Source organism: Xenopus laevis, chromosome 2S (genome assembly GCF_017654675.1).
Source record: "Xenopus laevis strain J_2021 chromosome 2S, Xenopus_laevis_v10.1, whole genome shotgun sequence".
Taxonomy (NCBI): domain Eukaryota; kingdom Metazoa; phylum Chordata; class Amphibia; order Anura; family Pipidae; genus Xenopus; species Xenopus laevis.
The window spans coordinates 55,580,252-55,604,287 of NC_054374.1; the positions used below are offsets into that span (position 1 = coordinate 55,580,252).

Below are 24,036 nucleotides of genomic sequence, written 5' to 3' on the forward strand. Positions count from 1 at the left end.
TGTTTATTCTATAAAAATGTAATGCAGCAGTATTTAAAGGGGTTGTTCACCTTTAAATTCGCTTTTGATAATAATGTAAAGAGTGATATAAGAGTGTGAGACAATTTGCAATTAGTTTTCATTTTTAAATTTGTGTGGTTTTTGAGTTATTTAGCTTATTATTCATCGGCTCTCCAGTTTGCAATTTCAGCAATATGGTTGCTAGTGTCCAAATTACCCTAGCAACCATGCACAGATTTGAATCAGAGTCTGGAAAAAAATAGAAAAGGTGAACAGCAATAACAATAAATGTGTAGCCTTTCAGAGCATTTTCAGAGTTTTTAGATGGGGTCACTGACCCCTATTCGAAAGTTGGAAAGAATCAGAAGAAAAAGCTAATTATTGAAAAACTACAGAAAAAAAACATATAACGAAAACCAATTAAAAAGTTGCTTAGAATTAGCCATTCTATAACATACTAAAAGTTAACTTAAAGGTGAACGACCCCTTTAACAGATGTTTATATAATTTTCATCTCTTAGAGTTAACTGATTTTCACTTCTTCACATTCTTTCTCATTTGACTGTTTCTATTTTATGTATAGGTCAAGTGCTATCTCTGTGGTAAAGATTCTGAGGGTTCTCAGAGTTTTGCGTCCTCTCAGAGCAATAAACCGTGCAAAGGGCCTGAAGGTGAATTAAAGGTTTTTTTTAAATATTCATTAAACACACATCTGCTTTCCTATACATTAAATACATTATCTGTTTTTCTCTTATCTTTATCTTTCTGCAGCATGTGGTCCAATGTGTTTTTGTAGCTATAAAAACCATTGGAAACATTGTTCTTGTGACCACCCTTCTACAGTTCATGTTCTCTTGTATTGGAGTGCAACTATTTAAGGTAAAAGGAGGGTGGTTTGAATTCCTATTTGTGGAAGGGTATAAAACCAGAAGGGCGTGTTCAAGATCAGTCCAAATGTAAAAAGTTTCCCCTTAAGCTACAAAATACAGTTGCTTTATTCAAGACAAAATAGGGAAGAGCATGTAGGGGGTCTTTCTTCTTCCTCCCACCCACCAATCACCCTGTAAATGTCCAAAAATTTTTGTTAAATTTAGTTGTTTTTTTTAGGTATTTCTGAACAATTGTTACCCTTAAAAAAAAGCTAATGTTCTTATTTTATATTAAATTGTACCAAAAGCACAAAAATGTTTTGTCCTGGCACAACCACATGTAAACAATTCTTAATTTTTTTATTTTTGTTTTTACAGTGAGTTACATTCTTACTTTATTGTTCCTTGTGATATGCAACTCTGAGCAAAACATGATGTTAAGTTAGGCTAAAAATAGGCCTCAGTTCATTGAGTTGAAAACTTTTAAAGCATTCCACCACATTGTGATTCTCTCTTTTTCTACACAATTGTATTGGAACTAATCCATGTCACTAAAAATCTGGCTCTTACACTTGCATGACGTGAGACATATTGCTGAGAGAGTAAAGGTGAAAATTAACTTGATTATTCCAGGAATAGGAAAGATTTTTAATTAATTATAATGATTTTAGACATTTTGCTTATGTTACATTTTAATTATCACAATAGTTCCCTTTAATGTAATCTGCAAATATGGACCATTTACTTTCTAAATCATCTCCAAAGAAATAAATAACTCTGGTCCCAATAATTCTTTTCTAATTATACATCTTAGTTTTCTACCCAAGCACCAACCATTTCTCCCTCTGATTTTATGAGCCACACTTTTACATGATCAAATGTTTCAGTAAAATATAAATATATCACAACATGTGCCTAGGTTACTACTTAGCTTTTCCCACCATAGATATTAGTCTTACAGGTATACAGTATCGTTTTCTATATTTGACCTTTTTACCACTCTTTAGCCTTCTTATGGTTATGGATCCAATAATCATCCCAACATTCCTTCATTTTTAGAATATATTTTTTTCAATCTCTGCTAGAACATTTGATACATTGCTTGCAGCAGTTACGAAATACTTTCCTCCCAGGAAATTATGCTCTGACTAACCCAAATCATTCATCTCATCTCTTGTAGCACGTTAAATACATTTTAAATCAGTAGCTTAAATATTACATTACATTATCTACCCAATGGTATTCTAAGACAATCGACGATTGCTCATTTTTTAACATATTTTGCTAGGGTCTCATTTGCATAGCAGCAAGGCTGTGGTTTGAATCAGTGACAAAAATTCAATAGAAGAGTGCCTGAAAATAGGTAATAGACAATAAATATAGAGGGCAATACAGTATTTTGAGGTTGCAGTGGGTCAGAATTGAAAGTTGAATAATTCAATAACTAAAATAAATAGGAAATGAAGACCAATTTAAGAATAGGTCATTTTGTAACGTACTAAAATATCTAGATAAATTAACCCTTTATATATTAATGTACTAAATACGTTAACAGAAAGAATATCAATGTGTGTCAAAAATAGGAATTGATAAATTAAAAAATAATACATTTTTAAAATAAAAAACTAAAAATATAATAAAATACTACAACTGGGAAAAACTGCCCATGAATATATAATGTAATCTTCAATATAAGATTACAATTAAAAAAAAAAAATGAAATCCAGATAGCTGGGTCAGTTTACTATGCTTCCGTTTGGTACAAACGTGTTAGGTTATTACAATATGTCCTAATAAAAAGTTTTTACTTTACAATCATTTTTGCTACTGCATTTATTACCACTAGATCTCCCACACATATTTGGACTTTGAGTTATAGCGGCCCTTTTTCTTCCCTTCTGGTCCTTCCTAGTGACTGGGGTTTAATTTGTTGAGACTATAGTCATAGTGTAACCATTTGGAAACCTTTTTTTGTAGTGATTATATACATTTATTATTATATGCCACTAAAAAAAAGTTTTACTATGCTGTCACCTAAGCAACTAATTATTATGATTTGTTAACTATACAAAGAAAAACAGAGCAGAGACATTATGGTTTTGAGTACTGATTTTCTGTGTCTACTTTTTAGGGCATGTTTTACAGCTGCACAGACACCACCAAAATGATTCAGGAGGAATGCAAGTATGTTTGTAATTAACATATTTGGAAATGATATATAATTTCATGTCAATTCATCATTATTCATCACATTTAACGTAGGCATTGGAATGTGCATTACTGCTATCTGATCCAGGAAGTTTAAAAAAGTAATCTGATAGAAGCCTCTCCAATTTGCCTCAGAAGGTGAAAAATCCAATAGGGCAGTCAGACCAGTCACTAAATAAACTTTGTGCTAAGAGTTTTTTTCACTAACTGTATTTCTCACTTGTGTCTAATCTTTTCTTAAAACCATCTTGTGTATTTGACAAGTACAGCTGCATTGTGGAGAGAATTACACAGCTTTATGTCTCTAATTGTAAGTTAGGGCTTGGCAATCAGTTCTAAACTTTATGGTAAACTGCCATAAATAAAATGGCTTTTCACAAGCCCATATACTGGCTATTGCCTCAAGCAATGAGAGAGAGAGATGCATAGATAGAGAGATGGATATACTATGACCCTCCTTATTGTGTAATGAGCATACATGGCTTTTCTCCCTTTTTTTCTTGTGTTTTTAGGGGTTACTTTATTGTGGCAAAGGATGGAGACTCAACTCAAATTGAACTGAGGGAGAGAATTTGGACTCACAGTGACTTCCACTTTGATAATGTGCTTTCTGGAATGATGTCTCTTTTTACTATCTCTACCTTTGAGGGCTGGCCTCAGTACGTATTAAACATAGCTTAAATAAAATAAAAAAATTACCTGTGTTATTGTAAGCTACTACAAATTCTTAAGAAGTTCTTAATGGATAATTAATAAAGTTTAAAGGAATTGTTCAGTGTAAAAATAAAAACTGGGTAAATAGATAGGTTGTGCAAAAATAAAAAATGTATTAAAATATAGTTAGTTCGCCTTTAAAGGAATTGTTCAGTGTAAAAATAAAAACTGGGTAAATAGGCTGTGCAAAATAAAAAATGTTTCTAATATAGTTAGTTAGCCAAAAATGTAATGTATAAAGGCTGGAGTGATTTGATGTATAACAAGTCAGTCAGAACACTACTTCCTGCTTTTCAGCTCTGTTTCAGAACACTCCAGCCTTTATATGTTACAATTTTGGCTAACTAATTATATTAGAAACATTTTTATTTTGCACAGCCTATCTATTTACGCAGTTTTTATTTTCACACTGAACTGTTCCTTTAAGTTAACTTGGGGAGGCACATGTATTAACAGTTGATTTTTAAATTCATGTGAGTTTTTTTAAACTCTTGTTTTTAAAAAAAAAAAAAAAAAAAAAAAGTCGAATTCGAGTTTGGATAATTCACTAATCAAATTTGACAGTTTTGACCATAAAAAAAACTTTTAAACTGCCCTTCATTTTTTTCTTTTTTTTTATAGTTTTTTAATTATTTGCCTTCTTTCCAACTCTCACATGGGGGTCACTGTAAGGCTACAAATGAATTGGTACTGCTACTTTTTATTGCTCACCTTTCTAATCAGGTCCTCTCCTATTAATATCACAGTCTCTGTGCTAGGTTAATTCAGATCCTAGCAACCAGATTGCTGAAATGGCATACTGGAGAGCTGCTGAATAAAAAGCTATTTAGCTTTTTATTCAGCAACTCTCCAGTATGCCATTTCAGCAATCATAAAAAAATGAAAACCAATTACAATTTGTCTCAGAATATCCCTCTCTACATGATACTAAAAATTAATTCAAAGGTGAACAATCCCTTTCATATATATCCCAAACCCGGAACGTAAACTATATATTTCATACCTTTCTAATTTGCTTTTCTGTGCTTAATCAATTTATTTCTTTTTGCTCTGCCTAAGTTTGTATAATCAAAGAACATTAATACTATCTGACATTCACAAGTCAGTAACATGACAATGAATTGTAACAACTATATGCAAATATTCACTATGTGTCTGTTGTGTATATACAGGTTGCTGTATAGAGCAATTGATTCACATTCAGAGGATATGGGGCCTATCTACAATTATCGTATTGAGATTGCAATCTTCTTCATTATCTACATAATCCTTATAGCTTTTTTTATGATGAACATCTTTGTGGGGTTTGTTATCGTCACTTTCCAGGAACAGGGGGAGCAGGAGTACAAAAACTGTGAGCTAGACAAGAACCAGGTAAGCAACTATATATGTTAATATAAATAATATGATAATATAAAGGCATATTGATCTGATCAATATGGCTTTATATGATACCATATGTTTATATACTTTATGTAGGGAAAGGACATCAAATAAGTGAAACAAGATCACATTAAACACAAATTTAGAATTTAGAACCACCCAAAAGTTTTTTGTATAGAGAAAAATTATAATCGTAAAGATATTTCCAATATACGTTGGCGGTTTTATAACTTTGACGTGAGCAGCAGCAGCATTTGTTTATCCCTTTCTCCTCCAGGTCTGTTAATTAGCAGCTTTGTGTTACATTGTTTCAGGAGTCAGACCCAGCATTGCAGAAAGTATAAACAACAACCAGACAAAACCTTTTTGCAATGGCAGATACATTTACAAGTGATGTTAGAACCACTGAAAATTGCCAGTTTTCAGTATTTGATTTGGCCGAATACCAAATCCTGCACAAAAGATTTATGACAATGATATTATACTTTTTTTTTAACTTGAATGTTTAAGGGGCAGATTTATCAAAATGTGAGATTAGGAGGTAGATTTATTAAGGTTCGAAATATTAAATTCGAATTTTAAATTTTTTTTTGGTGTCAAAATTAACACCAATTTTAATCCCTCAATTGCAATGTTTTACTTTTTTATTAAAAAAAAAATTATTCTCGTTTTTCTAACCGAATGTTTAAATAGGATACAGTTATTTTATAAAATGTTAGAGGGTTATGTACAAAAATCCAAATTTATTGCATTATTATCTCATTACCAAACTCCCATATCCGACTTTATTTATTATTAAAAAAGCTAGATTTAATCAATTCAGGTAAAATTTGATAATATCCAGTGATAAAGTGAATCCTAGATTTTTTCTGGCTTTTTCCCAAAAAGCCCACATTTTTGGTATTTGTGCCTGAAAAGTCTGAAATGGTCTGATTTTCGGGGTAATCCAGAGCAGTCCACAGAAACTTCAAAATAGGATAGGACCTCTGCCAATTTGAGTTAAAAAAAAAAAAGAGAAAAATTTGAGTTTTGTTCCAAAAAGCCAGACTGGGTTTAGTAAATAACCCCCTAAAACTTTCCAAATGACATAGTTTTACTTAGAATGCAGCCACAATATGTGTCGAACCACTAATCTTCTACTTAAGCAGGTTTAGAAATAGATGGTTGCGGCCCTTTTTCTTCCCTTCTGGTCCTTCTTTTTGTACAAATTCTCCATAAAGAGAAAGAAGAACACATGTGATACCCTTAATAAAGACTTAATTTTTCATGCTTTAGACTTGCTTTTGTACTTACAGTTCAACTGAGGATTGTAGTTAAACACAATCACAGTAGTTGTACTTTCTAGTCACTGCAGAATACCGTATGCAATTGGGAGTTGTACTTCCACATAGTTGCAACGGGGATAATTGCAGTCTCCAGCCACAGTTACTTTTGTCCTTTCCCTTGTAGCTCTATTGGAGAAAGAAAACTGCAGATAAATTACCTCCTACACTGGTTCTCGCTTGCACTTTATGGTGTTCTGCTCACCAAGTTTGCAGAGCAATAAAACGTGTTATTAATATACTTGTTCAAAATCTGCTCCTCAAATTTCAAGATGTTATAGATGGTTGTAGTGCCACACAATCACAGTGGTTATAGTTGCAGTTTCCAGTCACCACAGAGTGTAGAAGTAATTTTAATTTTCTGTACCCACAGAGGCAATGCGTACAGTATGCTTTAAAGGCACGTCCTCTTCGTCGATACATACCAAAGAATCAATACCAGTATAAGATCTGGTACCTTGTTACCTCCTCATACTTTGAATATCTGATGTTTGCTCTCATCACGCTTAATACAATCAGTCTTGGAATGAAGGTAATGCTGCAGATTGTGCTTTGAATGTGCATATGAAATTTCAAAACAAATACTAACTGATGTTCAGTATGAAATTAGGTTGATGGAATTAGGTGAAATTATCAGTGCAGTACATTAAACTGTATGGCAATGCGTGCATTAAAAGTTTCCCACAAAAAGTGTAGGGATTCTCTTAGAAACGATGCCTAAGGGCAATGTCATGTTACCACAGAAAATATTTAAAGGAACAGTAACACCAAAAAATTTAAGTGTTTTAAAGTAATGAATATTATGTAGTGTTGCCCTGCACTGGTAAATCTGATATGCTTCAGAAACTCTACTATAGTTCATATAAACAAGCTGCTGTGGAGCATTGGCGGAAATTGAAAAACGGCTATATGGCACAGGTTAACAAATGGATAACAGATAACACCATTAGACAGTCAGAGCTTATCTGCTATCTGCTGTGTAACTTGAGCCTTTTCTCCTTTGAAAGGCTGCCCCCATTGCTACACAGCAGCTTAATTATATAAACAATAGTAGTGTTTCTAAAGCAAACACATCAGTTTTACTAGTGCAGGGCAACAATGCATTATATTTTCATTACTTTAAACCACTTTTATTTTTTGACGTTACTGTTCCTTTAACACTAAACATCCCTTAAAAGTTTTTTTTTTTTTTTTTTTAAATTATGAATATTAAAACTGTTTTTTTTTTCCATCATCAATATTAGTCTCCAAGTGGAGCTTACAATCTAAGCATTAGGCATTTTCAGGCTGAAATCTGATCCGTGCATGCAGTGGCAGGTTGATTCCAGTCCTTTTAATAGATATAAATCACTGGTGAACAGTGGCAGAACTACCAGGGGTGCACCGGGAACCGTCCCCCCTCAGGCCCGCCGGCAATTAACGAAAATCTGCCGGCATAAATCCCTTGGGGGGGACGGGGTGGCACCCAGGCCCCGTAACAACTGCTGGTGAAAAAAGCCCAAATTCCCTGTCACATATATTCAACACACACTCAGAAACCATTGATGAAACTAAGATATGGGAAGGTCCATCCTAAACCTCTTTTCTTTCTCCATAGCATTATGGGCAGACAGCAGAGTTCAGTCATCTGTCTGATATCCTTAATGTGGCTTTCACTGGAATCTTCACAGTGGAAATGTTACTAAAGTTGGCAGCATTTAAAGCCAAGGTAAGTATGTGCTCTAGTATCTAAACAAAATTGTTTGGGAAGGGACATTTTAGGCAATTTGTCTCCTAAAGCAAGAAAATACAGCTCCTCACCCCCCCCCCCCAAAAAAAAATTCCTGTATACCATTAACATAGTGCTTTCCAAGATTCCTGCAGTAGGATTATTCCTCCTACATGCTCACAGCTGCCCATTTCTATTAGTCCTCTTGCATCAGATTTAAACCCCATGTCCTACAGCCACCATTGACTACCATTTCAAGTAGGCCAAAAACAACAGTGTCCAAATACTTTAATCTGAATTTTACCAATTCCCATAAAACTTAAGTGTTGACTGACATTTTTTCTCTCTTTTCTTTCCTTTTTCTGAAAGAAAAAAATATGGGGGGAAAGCTACTTACCAGTAGTTACGCTAAGGCGTTTATTTATTAAAGTCCTAATGCAAAAAAACTCGAAAAATGTGAGTTTTTTTTTTTTAATATAAAATCCAAATTTTTTCTTCGAGATTTATTATACCCCGAGGTCTGAAAAAAGTCTGAATCCGAAAATCCACTTGCCGAGGTTTATATAAGTCAAAGCTTCTGTGGTCTGCACTGGAATCAGCCTGAAATATGTACGATTTGGGAAAAACCTCAGATTTTTGCTAAATTTTGTAGCGTTTTCTCTCTATCTGATTAAATTGTGCTTTTTTTTAATAATAAATTAGGTCAATTTGTGGATTCTAGTTTGGTCTGAGTTCTTTATTTTAAAAAATATGAAAAATTTGGATATTGATAAATAACCCCACTAAGTCTAGCTGTATTTATCATATAGCAACCTTGTAAATTTGCATAAACAGTATGTTGATAATAAATATAAATATTGCAAAACTTGCAACTGCCCACCTTTTACTAGGGCTAACTCACAGTCTATGTTTTTAACCAGTTGTCTATTTTAGACCATCCATTCAGACACCAACAGAGAGACAGCAGATTAGGTGGTTGCTAAGAGCACCTTTCTCTTTTTGGAGTTTTTTTGACCAGCATGCAGTATATAAAGCCAAGTATCCAGTTTCAAACAAAAGTTTTTTATTTTGGACATAGTAGAACCCTTGACATAACTTGCACATATACTGAAATCAAATATTCTGAAATAAGTTTTTTGCTTTCAAGATTTCAATTTATACGTATTAATATAAATGTATTGTAATAACATAGTAATTTTATAATAGATTAATAATATATCAATATTATACAGCAATATATCTAAGTTATTGCATTTTATTACAGTATATCAATTCAGACACTTAATTTTGTTTTTCATTTTTTCTAGGGTTACTTTGGAGATCCCTGGAATGTTTTTGATTTTCTTATTGTTATTGGGAGTATAATTGATGTTATCCTCAGTGAGATAGATGTGAGTTAAAAATTTGTTGAGAATGATCTTTAAATTCCGTTTTAAGGTGGATGTTATAGACTGCGATACCTTTCCAGAACTTCAAAATATAATATAATAATTCCAGGGGAACTTCATTTGAGCCATTTAGTGTCATGTTCTAATATCAACTTTTGAAAGAACTAAATCATGGGGTGATGGATGGCTTTGTAACCTTCTGTTTGACAGGAAATGCTGGGTGAGAGGGGGGAAAATAGTTGTTGTGTCTGTTTCTTTATTTATTTAATGCAGATATTTTCAACAATCAGATAAGCCTACAATCTAAATTCTAGATTCATGTTTTAAATGATAGCATGCAGGTGCTGCTGATACTAATTGGATAAAAGGCTATATTTATGCTATATTTATGCACAATGAAGAGCAGGGTAAAAAGTAGAAAGCTGTGCCAGCTGGGATTGCAGCTTTTTGTGTTGAGCTGATCTGATGACAGGAAGAGGCTGAGTTACAGTCAGACCCTATCTGCGTACCTGCATCTTTGTCAAAGCAAGTCCAGATATGCAGAGCACATAAACCCTTTCCATACACAAGGTGGAGAGGTCTTCTGTTAGCAAGCTCCAGGCAGAAGATAAAGCTAGGATATATATTTATAGTATATATCTGATGCATAATGTATTTTGACATGGCTCCAGAGTCCAGTGACACTTACTACTGATCATGGTATTGGTCAGCTTTTGTTGTTTGTTGGGGATCTACCCCAAAATATGAAGTGGTGAAAAAATATTTTACATATGTAATATTTTACAATTTAGATTAATTTTCTGTTTTAAGTGATTTCTGAGAGAGTCATTTTTGACAGTTTTATACTGCTAGGCAGGCTTGGCTCAACAACTCTGTTTTCAGATCTAATTGCTGATGGGTTGCTATGGGCAATATCACTGGTGATGTTTGTGTGCACTTGCATTTAGATAGCATAAGGGTTGTTAGACTCCCACTTGAGCTAAAAGTAGCCTGGAGTTAGCAGTCTAAATATGTATCTCAAAAACTTTTAAAAATGTTTTACATCAATTACATCGATTCAGTTTTTTTGGCTTAAAGGAACAGATTGGGGGGCACATTCACCAAGCCCGGGTGAATGAATTGATGGAAAAAAACTCGAATTTCGAGTAGTTTTTTGTGCTCCTCGACTATCGAATTGGCGTAAATTCGCCTGAGTAGAATGATTCGAATAGATCGAAGAAAACGCTGCGTCTATTCGCCCATTCAATAGTCGAAGTACTGTCTCTTTTAAAAATACTTCAACTGCCTACTTCGCCAGATTAAACCTGGGAAAGTCCCATAGGCTTGTTTTCTAAGTTTTTGATAGAATAAAATGGCATTTGATCGTTCGTTCGTAAAAATAAAAACTGGCTAAATAGGCTGTGCAAAATAAAAAAAAAATGTTTCTAATATAATTAGTTAGCCAAACATGTAATGTATAAAGGCTGCAGTGACTGGATGTCTAACAAAACAAAACAGAACACTACTTCCTGCTTTTCAACTCTCTAACTCTGAGTTAGTCAGCTACTTTAAGCGGGGCCACATGGGACATAACTGTTCAGTGAGTTTGCAATTGAACCTCAGAATGAGGGTCAGATTCATAAGCAACAGCTATGATATGGTCCCCCACAAGTTACTGATTGGTTACTGTCTGGTAACCAATCGGTGAAAGCAAGAGAGCTGAAGTATAATGTTAGACATCTAGTCACTCTAGCCTTTATAGATTACATTTTTGGCTAACTATTAGAACATTTATTGATCCCCTTCAAGCTCATGCACTTACGAGTGGGGGTCCCGCAGCAAATTAATATGGAACACCTGAAGAAAAGTCCTACCCCTGAAACATTGTGTTTCTTTTGTTTGACACAGTATACACAGGGGACTGTCTTTGCAACATATCCGTGTACCGGCTATTTATTTGAGACTAATTGCCGGTTTCATTAAATAGAAGGGGTTTTCAGTTGTCTGAAAATAATTTTGGCGACCAGTGACCCTAGACTACAGGATTTTATATCAAATAGCTTGATCAGAATCATGGTTTATATTGATAAAGGTTATAAAGATACTTAGTCTAACTCTAAGATGGTTACTAAAGGTGCAGAACCATGGCTGACATCCAGCTGTATATGTATTGCCATAATGTAGGTACTGCATATTAGATTATAACAGACATCACATGTGTCATACTGTTACCTGCCATGTGTGTTACAGAGCTCTATATATTTCAAATTATAGAGCACATAAAATGTGTTTTCAGAGGAATTAGGATGGTGACAGGTAATGGGGTTGTGGAACCAAGTTCTATGAGTAAGTGAGCACTTTTGGGTTTAGATGGATGTTATTAACCTATATTTTGGTAAAATATTTGACGCAGTACCACACAAAAGGACTTTATTACTGATTATATTCAGCAATATTGACCTTGATCCTACTGTTCTTGGATAAAAAACTAGTTGAAAGGTTAAGTGAGGATAAATAAAGTGTTTTACAGTTGGATCATAAGTAAATGAGTTAGTAAAGTACCTCAGGAGTCTGTCTTTGGTCCATATATTCATAAATGACCTTCAGAGTGACATTGTAAGGGCTCTTTCACCAAAATGCTTCATTAAAATTGTCGTTTGATTTTGACGTCAAAAACAAGGAAACACTCCAATTAGCTGATGCTTTTAGGTGTAATCAAACCTGTGTATGAATGTACTTCACATGCAAAAAGAAAATCACTTGTATGTAGGAAGCCTAAGTCTCTGTATTTGCTAATTATACTTAATGTGCAAAAGAACAGATACCCTGCAGCATGTTTCCACTTTGCTGAGACTTTAAATAAATTGTCAACAAGTCTTCCAGGTCCTGAAGCAGCAAAACAACCCCAGACCATCACACTACCACCACCATATTTTACTGTTGGTATGATGTTCTTTTTCTGAAATGCTGTGTTACTTTTACGCCAGATGTAACGGGACGCGCACCTTCCAAAAAGTTCAACTTTTGTCTCGTCGGTCCACAAGGTATTTTCCCAAAAGTCTTGGTAATCATTGAGATGTTTTTTAGCAAAATTGAGACGAGCCTTAATGTTCTTTTTGCTTAAAAGTGGTTTGCGCCTTGGAAATCTGCCATGCAGGCCGTTTTTGCCCAGTCTCTTTCTTATGGTGGAGTCGTGAACACTGACCTTAATTGAGTCAAGTGAGGCCTGCAGTTCTTTAGATGTTGTCCTGGGGTCTTTTGTGGCCTCTCGGATGAGTTGTCTCTGCGCTCTTGGGGTAATTTTGGTCGGCCGGCCACTCCTGGGAAGGTTCACCACTGTTCCATGTTTTTGCCATTTGTGGATAATGGCTCTCACTGTGGTTCGCTGGAGTCCCAAAGCTTTAGAAATGGCTTTATAACCTTTGAAATTGAACTCAGGTGTGATAAACCACAGTTAAGTTATTTTTTAACAAGGGGGGCAATCACTTTTTCACACAGGCCCATGTAGATTTGGAGTTTTTTTTCTCCCTTAATAACGTAAACCTTCATTTAAAAACTGCATTTTGTGTTCAATTATGTTATCTTTGACTAATAGTTAACGGTTTTTGATGAGCAGAAACATTTAAGTGTGACAAACATGCAAAAGAATAAGAAATCAGGAAGGGGGCAAATAGTTTTTCACACCACTGTATATATATCTATATATCTATATCTATATATATATATATATATATATATATATATATATATATATATATATATATATATATATATATATATAAAGACCACATTTAGTTTAATTCAACATAGTTTAATTCAAACAAAAGGTATTTTTTAGGTAGCATTCTCTTTAATAAGAAGATATGTAGGAAAAAAGAGAAGAAAAGGGCTAAAATAATTTAGGAGAAATTAAATAATGAAGGACTGGGAATTGAGGGAACAAAAAACAATGTATTTTGGTGAACCAGCATTTTCAGGTTTCCTAGTAAGTGTCAAGCACCTCAGTCTACCTATAGATTATTGTCATGTTGAGTTCTATAGGATCTCAGTAAATGGCTCCTTTATTTACCTTCAGTTTTCTTTTTCAGACACCAGACCCAGTAGTAACTCCAGGCTCTGAAGATACTTCTCGAATTTCCATCACATTTTTTAGGTTGTTTCGTGTCTTGCGCCTTGTCAAGCTTCTAAGCCGCGGAGAGGGAGTCAGAACCCTCCTTTGGACTTTTATTAAATCCTTCCAGGTAAAAGATCTTACTTTAAGAAATGAAATGATAATACTGACTTCTCCTATTCATTCTTAATGATGCCATCATTTCTCTCCAGGCACTTCCACATGTGGCACTCCTCATAGTAATGCTGTTTTTTATCTATGCTGTCATTGGAATGCAGGTTAGTATGTAAAGCTTAGTGGGGAAGTACTGTAAAGATATTCACTATACTATTGGCTGCTCTACAGTTTATGTAACCATTTCAATGCTATTGTTATTTTGTGCCTGCTTAGCCAAGGGTGTTTTTCTTTTCTTCTTTTCTGTTTTGTTGAGAGCACTTTTGAAGACTCTGTTATTAGTTTAGATACATACCACAGTATATAAAACAGCAGCGCCAGGCCAGCCAGTAGGGTTGCCACCTTTTTTCAAATTTTACTTCCGGCGCCCCCCAGCTTTGCACCCTAGGCACGTGCCTACTCTGCCTACTGCTTGTTCCGGCCCTGTAAAACAGACCAAATTTGGCTGAAAATACAAGGATATTGATATGAATATGAGTCATTTATAAGTAGTTCACAGAAGTGATTCAGGGATTAGTCTAACCCATTTGTGGTTTTGGCATATTTAATTATTTTTTCAAAATATGGAATCTGCATCTGGGGTATAAACCTTCTTGTGTTCATTTTTAAATATTAACTATTATGTAACTACAACACCTCTATCCATCTTCATACTCTTGTAATGTTGAAAAGCAAGTTTATATATATTAACCCTCAGTGAAAAAACAGCGTTCAACGGACATTGATTACAGGTAATGCTAAAATGCACATAAAATATAAAACAAGTTAGGGACCGCCATTCGGGGTTTACCTTGACGTGGTATGGTGGCTTATCAATTTTATGATCATAACTTTGTAACAAAATAACCCCTGTTTTGGGTACATATGCAATAGCATTTATTATACTTATATATACTTTAAAGCCTTTAGAGTGCTCCCACAACCCCCCTGTTTTGATATTATATATATATATATATATATATACATATACACACAGTATATATGGCCTTATAAAAAAACATGTTTATTACGATGTACACTATTTTTCATTTTACACATTTATTTTTTTTGTAGGTTTTTGGTAAAATTGCCATGGTTGATGGAACACAAATAAATCGCAACAACAACTTTCAAACGTTCCCTCAGGCTGTATTAGTGCTTTTTAGGTAAGATATGTAATATAATGTGTATAATATGGCACTGATGGAAATGGTAAATAGAAAATTCAAAATTGGCAATTGGGAAAGTTAGGAGTTTATAAATATCATGCAAAGAACCCAGAAGAAATGGAGAATATTAGAAACAAAAAGCTTTTTTTAAGGCTCAGATTTTGTGTATGCATGTTTTGCATTTCCATGTTCATCAAAAAATGCTGAGGATTTATAGTGTGTAAAATTTGTGTTTAGGTGTGCAACTGGGGAGGCTTGGCAGGAAATTCTTCTGGCCTGTTCCTATGGAAAGCTGTGTGATCCAAAGTCTGATTTCCTGCCTGGTGAGGAATACACATGTGGGACCAGCTTTGCATACTTCTATTTCATTAGTTTCTACATGCTTTGTGCTTTCTTGGTAAGAGAGAGTCTAGAAGATTTAGCCTGTTTTTAAATCTTTTTTTTTTGTTTTGTTTTTAAAAGATAATTTTTTATGTTATATTTCTAACAGATCATCAACCTCTTTGTCGCTGTGATCATGGATAATTTTGATTATCTGACCCGTGATTGGTCTATTCTGGGGCCACACCATCTGGATGAGTTTAAAAGGATCTGGGCAGAGTATGACCCGGAAGCCAAGTATGTGAGGACTGATAGATTTGCTTTGCAAGCGAGAGATACTTATTGCTGCCAATAGAACAAATACTGAGTTCCTGGTGCCATAACAGTACAAACTCAGTGTTAATAGAACCCCAGCTCAGTTACCCAGGAGTACACATGCAGTCCAGAGTGCCCATCTTGCCCCAGTCCTGGCAATATAAATGCTGAACCCCTGAAACATTGAATTGTAGCAGAAACAATGCAAAGTCCTCTGTATTCCAACATTAGAAATTCACATTCCACTGTTTCCTCACAGTTTAAATCCAAAGCCAATGGTGTCTCTTCAATTATTTACTAATCATTATTCTCTTCTCTCCCTGTTCCTTTTACCACAACCCATGTACTGACATTTGCCTTCATATTCTTCTCTATATTCTTTGTGTATGTCCGCCCTCTCCCTTTTCTCTTATACATTTCTGTCTTTTATAATTTCATAAATGTTAGAAAAAGTTAAAATTAGTTAAAGTAGCTATTTAATATATACAGGTGTTAGGTAAATATTCAATTTGTAAAGTTATGCATGCAAAACAAAAGGTATAGCATATTTGAATATTAGCGAAGTTGTAGATTCAACTTTCTTGATCAGATAACATATAAATACTTCCTCAGAGAAAGAAGAGTGACTGGTTTGGTTCAACCAGCAGATGACTCCATATCTGATGCAAAACCAAAGGAATAGACTAGCCACCTAGAGAACAGCTAGCTATACATTACCAAACTTAATAAAAATTATAATAATAGTACTAGAAAGTACTACTATACTTTTTACTATATTATTTCATTAACATATTTCACAGCAACACAGCACTGATACCTGGCTTTGATTACATTCACAGTGTCACAACAAGGGCAGAATTAGAAGCTATATAGCTAATGCATTTAGTAATATTTCATACTCTTTACAAGAAAAAAAATGTTGATCACTTGGCATTCTGTTCATTTATGCCCTCTATGTAGTATATATCAGATATTCCACATAACCATAAATACAGCATGGTGTATGCTATTAGCCTCTCTTGGGACAACCAGTTGCGGCTAGACATACAGTAGACATGGTGTATGCTATTTGCCTCTCTTGGGACAACCAGTTGCGGCTAGACATACTCTCACACGCCAAAAATATACAGGAAGGTTACTTGGCTCTTGTTAAAATTTACCATTGTGTGTGTATATAGGGAGCTTACACTGTAAACTGCACTGGAACAAGGACTGGGAATGATGTATAATTTCTCTGTAGCTCTGTAGAACATGTGGGCGCTATAGAAATAAAAGATCATAATATATAGAACTTCTTCTCTTAAGTGACATACAAATATTAATGACAAAATTGTGACTTTGAACACCTGCATGGTATTGCTATTTTGCCAATATGAACTCTATATTTTCTCTGTCAGGGCAGACACTATGGGGTTAAGTATCCACCTCCGGAGGCAGGACAGAAGAATAAGAATTCGGCTCCACCCTCCTCATATATATATATTTCTTTCAATTTTATTTTATGAGTTTTTTCTGTTTGGATACATGTCCATACAGGTATCACTCCAGCCCACATACCACTCCACAGGACTGGTGGGGAAAAAAAAGTCTATCAGAGACAACTACTGATGCAGGCTATTAACACCGATAGGTTGTTCCCTGGCCTTACAAGATGGGATTCTTTATCACCCAGGGCACAGTAAAGTTTTTCAGAGACGACTACTGTTGCCATACTGACGAACCGCCTTGTCCTTCTGGACTTACTTACAGGCTTAGGAATCCAGGCGGTAACACAGCGAGCGCACTTCCGCATTCCAAAAATTACCGCCAAGGAGCGAGTTACCGCTCTTCCGGGTTATGTACTTGGCACCAATGAGATGCGCATAGTACTTGGCGACAAGAGGCGCGCAATACGTGACGTCACTCGGCCGCCATCTTGGTCATCTCACACAGCGGCAGCTCCGGAGTGCAACAGCAGCAGGGAAGCTGCTCCCTATAGCTGAACGGCTACTGTCAACTTCAATGTACAAACAAGTCTGTCTGTTCATGCAGTATTACAGCCTTTAGGCTTACACATACTGGCATACTGCATCTTTCTACTATATAGCTATAGTAACAGCCACTATTATATATTCCAGTACTTGGGTCATATCATAGACATACTTTATTTCTATCACACAGATACATCGTCTGACGGGTCACCCTCTCAGAACCATTAGAACATCATGGATACAGACAATGTGTTAGAAGACCTCAGAAAGGAGATGAATACTACCATCTCTACACCCCAGGCCAAAAAGGCCACAAACAAGCGGTCACGTAAACAACAAAAAAAATGCAAAAACTGTATACATACATTACGCAAAAGTGAACAGGATATGTGCCAGGACTGTACAGATCCACCAGAGCCTGCACCAGTTTTATCACCTCATCCCATTCTATCTCAGGATATTGAGGTTAACCCTCAGGTTAATGACACACAAGGGCAAAATCCTTCCACATCAACAAAAACACCTCAACTAGAGGAATTTTTTGACTGGATTAAGTCCACAATTCAATCTTCAGTTCACAAAGCACCAACCCATAGTAAAGAGAGGAAGCCACAACTCCTTTTAGACATTCGACTCAAGTGAAATCAGTGATCAGGATAGTGACCCTGAACCAGATGAACTTTCTGTTAGTGATAATTCTTCAGATGACTCAGTTAATGAACATCACTACCGCTCCATTGCAGGCCCGGACATAGCCAAGCGTTTACTGCGGGAGATGCTAGTCACCCTGGAAATTAAGGACGAAACAACAACTGCTTCTAAGGCTGATAGGGTCTTAGGAGTGCAGCCAAAGAAATCTAGGGTCTTTCGCGTTTTTAAATCTGTGTCACAGGTCATTGAGAATGAGTGGTCAAAGCCAGATCACAGGCTCACACTAACTCAGCGTTTCCTTAGCACCTACCCTATGCCTGAGGAACAACACAAGATTTGGGACAAAGCACCCAGGGTTGACTCTGCTATTGCCAGGTTATCAAAAAATACCACGTTACCCACAGAAGAGGCGGCTTTCAAAGAGCCTATGCATAAAAAATGGAAGTGTCCCTTAGAAGGGGATACACAAACACCACGGCAAATATCACAAAAGTACTTAAGGTTCAAGATTTGCGGAAAACACTACCAATTCAGAGCCTTTCCTTCCGGCCTGTGCACAGCACCCAGAGTGTTTACGAAAATACTCTGTCCACTCATTGCGTACCTCTGACGCAGGGGTATCACACTTTCCCCATACTCGGACGATCTCATGATCAGGTCGACGTCATACGACCAATGTCTGAGGGACACTCAACTTTGCATCAACACGCTCCAACAACACGGCTGGCTCATCAAATACAAAAAGAGCCAACTCAGACCGTCACAGCGGATCCAATTCCTAGGAATGTGGTTCAACTCCTCCCTCCAGACAATTTCACTGATTTCAGAGAAAATCCAAAAGATTTCGCTCACAGCTCAACACGTCTGCCAGCAGCTCACAGTGTCTGCCTTCGACTCTTAGGCTACATGGTAGCGGCATTGGAAGCCCTGCCCTTCGGCAAGTTTCATATGTGAATTTTCCAAAATAATTTCTTACACCCCTGGAACAAGGATCATTTCAACCTGTCACAACACATTCCAGTAACCAAATCAGTCCGACGTTCATTGAACTGGTGGACACTGAAGCCCAATCTGAGCTTAGGAAAAACATGGACTTTGCACCAATGGACAGTGGTCCCCACAGACGCCAGTCTAACGGGCTGTGGCGCAACCTTCCCACCCCACAATTGTCAGGGAACCTGGTCACCAGAGGAATCAAAGTTACCAATCAATATTCTGGAGATCAGGGCAATCCGGAATTCCATCTTTCATTGGTCACAAGAACTGACAGGTCACCCTCTCAGAATTCAGTCCGACAACGCCACAGCAGTGGCCTACCTAAACAAACGGGGAGGTACTCGCAGCACCAGGGCAATGAAGGAAGTGGCTCAGATACTCGACTGGGTGGAGTCCCATGTAACAGCCATCTCAGCAGTATTCCTTCCAGGAATCCTGAACTGGGAAGCAGATTACCCCAGCCGACAACGAATAGACCAGGGAGAGTGGGAACTCCACTCTGAGGTTTTTCAACAGATTGTGTCCAGATGGGGGGTACCAGACATAGACAAGTTGGCGTCAAGACACAACTGCAAAGTTCTCACATACTGCGCCAGGTCTCAAGACCCGGGGCAGCATTAGTGGATGCCTTAGTCATTCCATGGACTTTCACCAGAGTTTATGCGTTTCCACCACTTACTCTGTTACCAAGAATCATCCGCAAGATTTGACAGGAGGGGACGCTAACCATTCTCATAGCCCCAGGCTGGCCGAGGAGAGTATGGTACTTTAGAACTTATAAACATGTTAGCAGCTCCTCCATGAGGCTTCCTCTCAGACAAGACTTACTGACTCAAGGACCAGTAAAACATGACAATGTACAGTGTCTCCATTTGATGGCATGGCTATGTAATCCGAAATCTGGCTTTCCAAGGGGTTCTCAAAACAGGCCACAGACATACTTCTGAAAGCCAGTAAACAGTCCACAACAAAAGCTTATCATAGGACATGGAAGACGTTCATAGACTGGTGCTTAACCAAGGATTTACCTTGGCGCCAAGCTTCCATACCTATCATTGTTGAGTTTTTCACTCAGGGTTTCCAACTAGGACTCTCCTTAGCCACTCTCAAGAGTCAAGTCTCCGCTCTTTCTCTCCTACTCCAACACCAATGGGCTAGGGAACCAGACCTTATACAGTTTCTGCAAGGGGTAGGCAAGGTTAGGCCTCCTTTTAGAGACCCCACACCCATACAATTCCTTACTTGGAAGATGACTTTCCTCTTAGCAATTACATCTGCAAAAAGGGTTTCAGATATGGCGGCTCTTTCCCAGAAAGAGCCATGGCTAATTTTGCACTAAGATAGGGCTGTTTTTCGAACTATTCCATCCTTTACACCCAAAATGGTCTCCTCTTTTCATATAAACGAAGAGATAAATTTACCGTCACTATGCCCAAGGCCCTCCAACGTAAAAGAGAAGGAACTACACAAACTTGATGTGGTCAGGGCAATTAGATACTACTTAGACAAATCAAAGCCCTATAGGAAAACCGATTCTTTTTTGGTCATTTATGGTAGAAACAAAGGATCACCAGCATCTAAACGGACAATTGCTAGAGGGCTGGTGGACACCATAAATTGTGCTTACGACCTCAGTAAAAAAAACAGACCGTTTAAGGTCAAAGCCCATTCCACCAGAGCACTGAGTACTTCTTGGGCTCTATATAATTCAGCTACCCCTGAACAAATTTGTAGAACGGCCACTTGGGCATCACTCTCAACATTTTTCAAATTTTACAGAATGCATGTCTTTCATTCCGCTCCTGCAGCTTTTGGACGTCCCCATAGCGTCTGCACTGACAAGAAGGGCCGGTCTAGAGAGAGAAGGATTTTTAACTTACTGAAAAATCTTTTTCTAGACGGCCCGGACTGTCAGTGCAGTAAGCCCCACACTGCTAGTTAGGTTAAATTACGTTATGTTATAATGCTGTTATTGTACATGGCATGCATGTTTTTATCTGCTAATTCTCCTCCAAACTAAGCTGAAGTACCAAACTGAGGAGCACAGGAGGAGCATCAGTATATATGAGAAGGGTGGAGCCAAAAGTTTCTTATTCTTCTGTCCTGCCTCCGGAGGTGGATACTTAACCCCATAGCGTCTGCACTGACAGTCCGGGCCGTCTAGAAAAAGATTTTCCTTCTTTCAATCTCTACCTAGCTCTCCTACTGTTTAATAGACCAAACTAATGTGCCAAATGAAAAATGCAGGTACATGGAAGGCTAGAAAAAGAAGCAGTATGTTAGATTCATTTTCAAGAGCAATAAAAACAAAAGCGTGTGGTCTGGGAAGCAATGGAACTTGAGACACAGGGGCGGATTATTGCATAGGCTAACCTAGGCTATATGGGAATTCACAGTGTTCAGGGCCCATTCAATTATCGTTTTTACTTTCTTTAAAACAATTAACTAACTGTGCACAGGCAGTATGGCACCCAAGCTAACCCAACTCAGCAGCAACTATTTATTATTAATTACATAGTAACATAGTAAGTAACGTTGAAAAAACTTTTTTCCTTTATATTAACTACCTATCTGCCAGTTGATCCAGAGGAAGGCAAAAAAACCCATCTGAAGCCTCTCCAATTTGCCTTAGAGGGGGAAAAATTCCTTCCTGACTCCAAAATGCCAATCAGACTAGTCCCTGGATCAACTTGGACTATGAGCTATTTCCCATAACCCTTTATTCCCTCACTTGCTAAAAAGCTATCCAACCCCTTCTTAAAGCTATCTCATGTATCAGCCTGTACAACTGATTCAGTGAGAGAATTCCACATCTTCACAGCTCTCACTGTAAAAAACCCCTTCCGAATATTTCGGCGGAACCTCTTTTCTTCTAATCAGAATGGGTGACCTTGTGTCAGCTGGAAAGACCTACTGGTAAATAAAGCATTAGAGAGATTATTATATGATCCCCTTATATATTTATACATAGTCATCATATCACCCCTTAAGCACCTCTTCTCCAGCGTGAACATCCCCAATTTGGCCAGTCTTTCCTCATAGCTAAGATTTTCAATACCTTTTACCAGCTTAGTTGCCCTTCTCTGTACCCTCTCTAATACAATAATGTCCTGTTTGAGTGATGGAGACCAAAACTGTACGGCATATTCTAGATGGGGCCTTACAAGTGCTCTATACAGTGGAAGAATGACCTCCTCCTCCCTTGACTCTATGCCCCTTTTAATACAGCTCAAGACCTTATTTGCCCTTGATGCTGCCGACTGGCATTGCTTGCTACAGCCAAGTTTATCATCTACAAGGACTCCAAGGTCCTTTTCCATAATGGATTTGCCTAGTGCAGTCCCATTAAGGGTATAAGTGGCTGGAATATTTTTACATCCAAGGTGCATGACCTTTATCAACATTGAATCTCATTTGCCACTTAGCTGCCCAGATTGCCAGTTTGTCAAGATCATGTTGCAAGGATGCCACATCCTGGATGGAATTAATTGGGCTGCATAATTTTGTGTCATCTGCAAACACTGATACATTACTTACAACACTCTCCCCTAAGTCATTAATGAACAAGTTAAATAAAAGTGGACCCAATACTGAGCCCTGGGGGACCCCACTAAGAACCTTACTCCAAGCAGAGAATGTCCCATTAACAACCACCATCTGTGCCCGATCCTGTAGCCAGTTTCGTATCCACGTGCAAACGACTTCATTAAGCCCAACAGACCTTAGTTTAGAAAGCAGTTGTTTGTGGGGCACAGTATCAAACGCTTTGGCAAAATCCAAATAGATCACATCTACTGCCCCCCCACTGTCCAGAATCTTACTTACCACATCATAAAATGCAATCAAATTCGTCTGACATGACCTATCCTGCATAAAGCCATGCTGATTGTTGCTCATAATGCCATTCACTAGGACAAAATTTTGAATGTGATCCCTTAACAAGCCTTCAAATAATTTGCCCACCACAGATGTCAAGCTTACTGGCCTACAATTGCCAGGCTGATATCGTAATCCCTTTTTAAATATTGGAATAACATAACATAGCTTTTCTCCAATCCATAGGCACCATACCAGATGACAGTGAATCTGAGAAAATCAGAAATAAGGACTGGTCTAAAACTGAACTAAGCTTTCTTAGAACCCGGGGGTGTATGCCATCAGGCCCTGGAGCCTTGTTTACATTAATTTGTATTAAAGCTTTTTGAATCATATCCTGAGTCAGCCACTGACTAGATTGAGCTGAACCATTCGTGCAGTTATAAAGTGAGCCTGTGAACCCAAACTCCTCTATTGTATACACTGAAGAAAAGAACTGATTTAACACATTTGCCTTTTCTGTATCTGTTACAACCATACTGGTACCATTATTTAATGGAGCAACACTCTCAACCTGCATCTTTTTACTATTGATATATTTAAAAAACTTTTTAGGGTTAGTTTTCACCTCCACCGCAATTAACTCTTCATTTCTTTTCTTAGCCTTCCGGATTGCTGATTTACAATATTTATTACAGTGTTTATATTCATTAAATGCAGCTTCTGTCCCTACAGATTTGTAGTTTTTAAACGCCTTTCTCTTCGTCAGACTTCTTGCATTTGTAAACATACATTTAATACTGGTACCATATTGAGCATATGACATGTGGCCCTCCCCCATTTTCCCTTTCTTTGCCCACTATCTCATCTAACCTGTTTTCCACTGAATCCATCTAACTCATCTAACCTGTTATCCACCTTTCTAATAATTGAATCCCTTATAACTAGAACCTGCCTTTCCTT

At 37.0% G+C, this 24,036-nt stretch overlaps 1 protein-coding gene across 2 annotated transcripts in view; it reads left to right on the plus strand.

Annotated features, from left to right (window-relative positions):
• cacna1s.S (calcium channel, voltage-dependent, L type, alpha 1S subunit S homeolog) overlaps positions 1-24,036 on the plus strand; it is a 136,519-nt gene that overhangs the window by 106,918 nt on the left and 5,565 nt on the right. For both annotated transcript variants that reach the window (XM_018249248.2, XM_018249247.2), the window contains 13 exons: positions 584-671; positions 772-879; positions 3,001-3,053; positions 3,590-3,736; positions 4,964-5,165; positions 6,870-7,028; positions 8,094-8,204; positions 9,512-9,595; positions 13,660-13,812; positions 13,895-13,960; positions 14,910-15,001; positions 15,242-15,401; positions 15,495-15,622. In XM_018249248.2, coding sequence (XP_018104737.1) covers positions 584-671; positions 772-879; positions 3,001-3,053; positions 3,590-3,736; positions 4,964-5,165; positions 6,870-7,028; positions 8,094-8,204; positions 9,512-9,595; positions 13,660-13,812; positions 13,895-13,960; positions 14,910-15,001; positions 15,242-15,401; positions 15,495-15,622 — 1,551 coding nt within the window. The remainder of the gene's footprint in view (positions 1-583; positions 672-771; positions 880-3,000; positions 3,054-3,589; positions 3,737-4,963; positions 5,166-6,869; positions 7,029-8,093; positions 8,205-9,511; positions 9,596-13,659; positions 13,813-13,894; positions 13,961-14,909; positions 15,002-15,241; positions 15,402-15,494; positions 15,623-24,036) is intronic.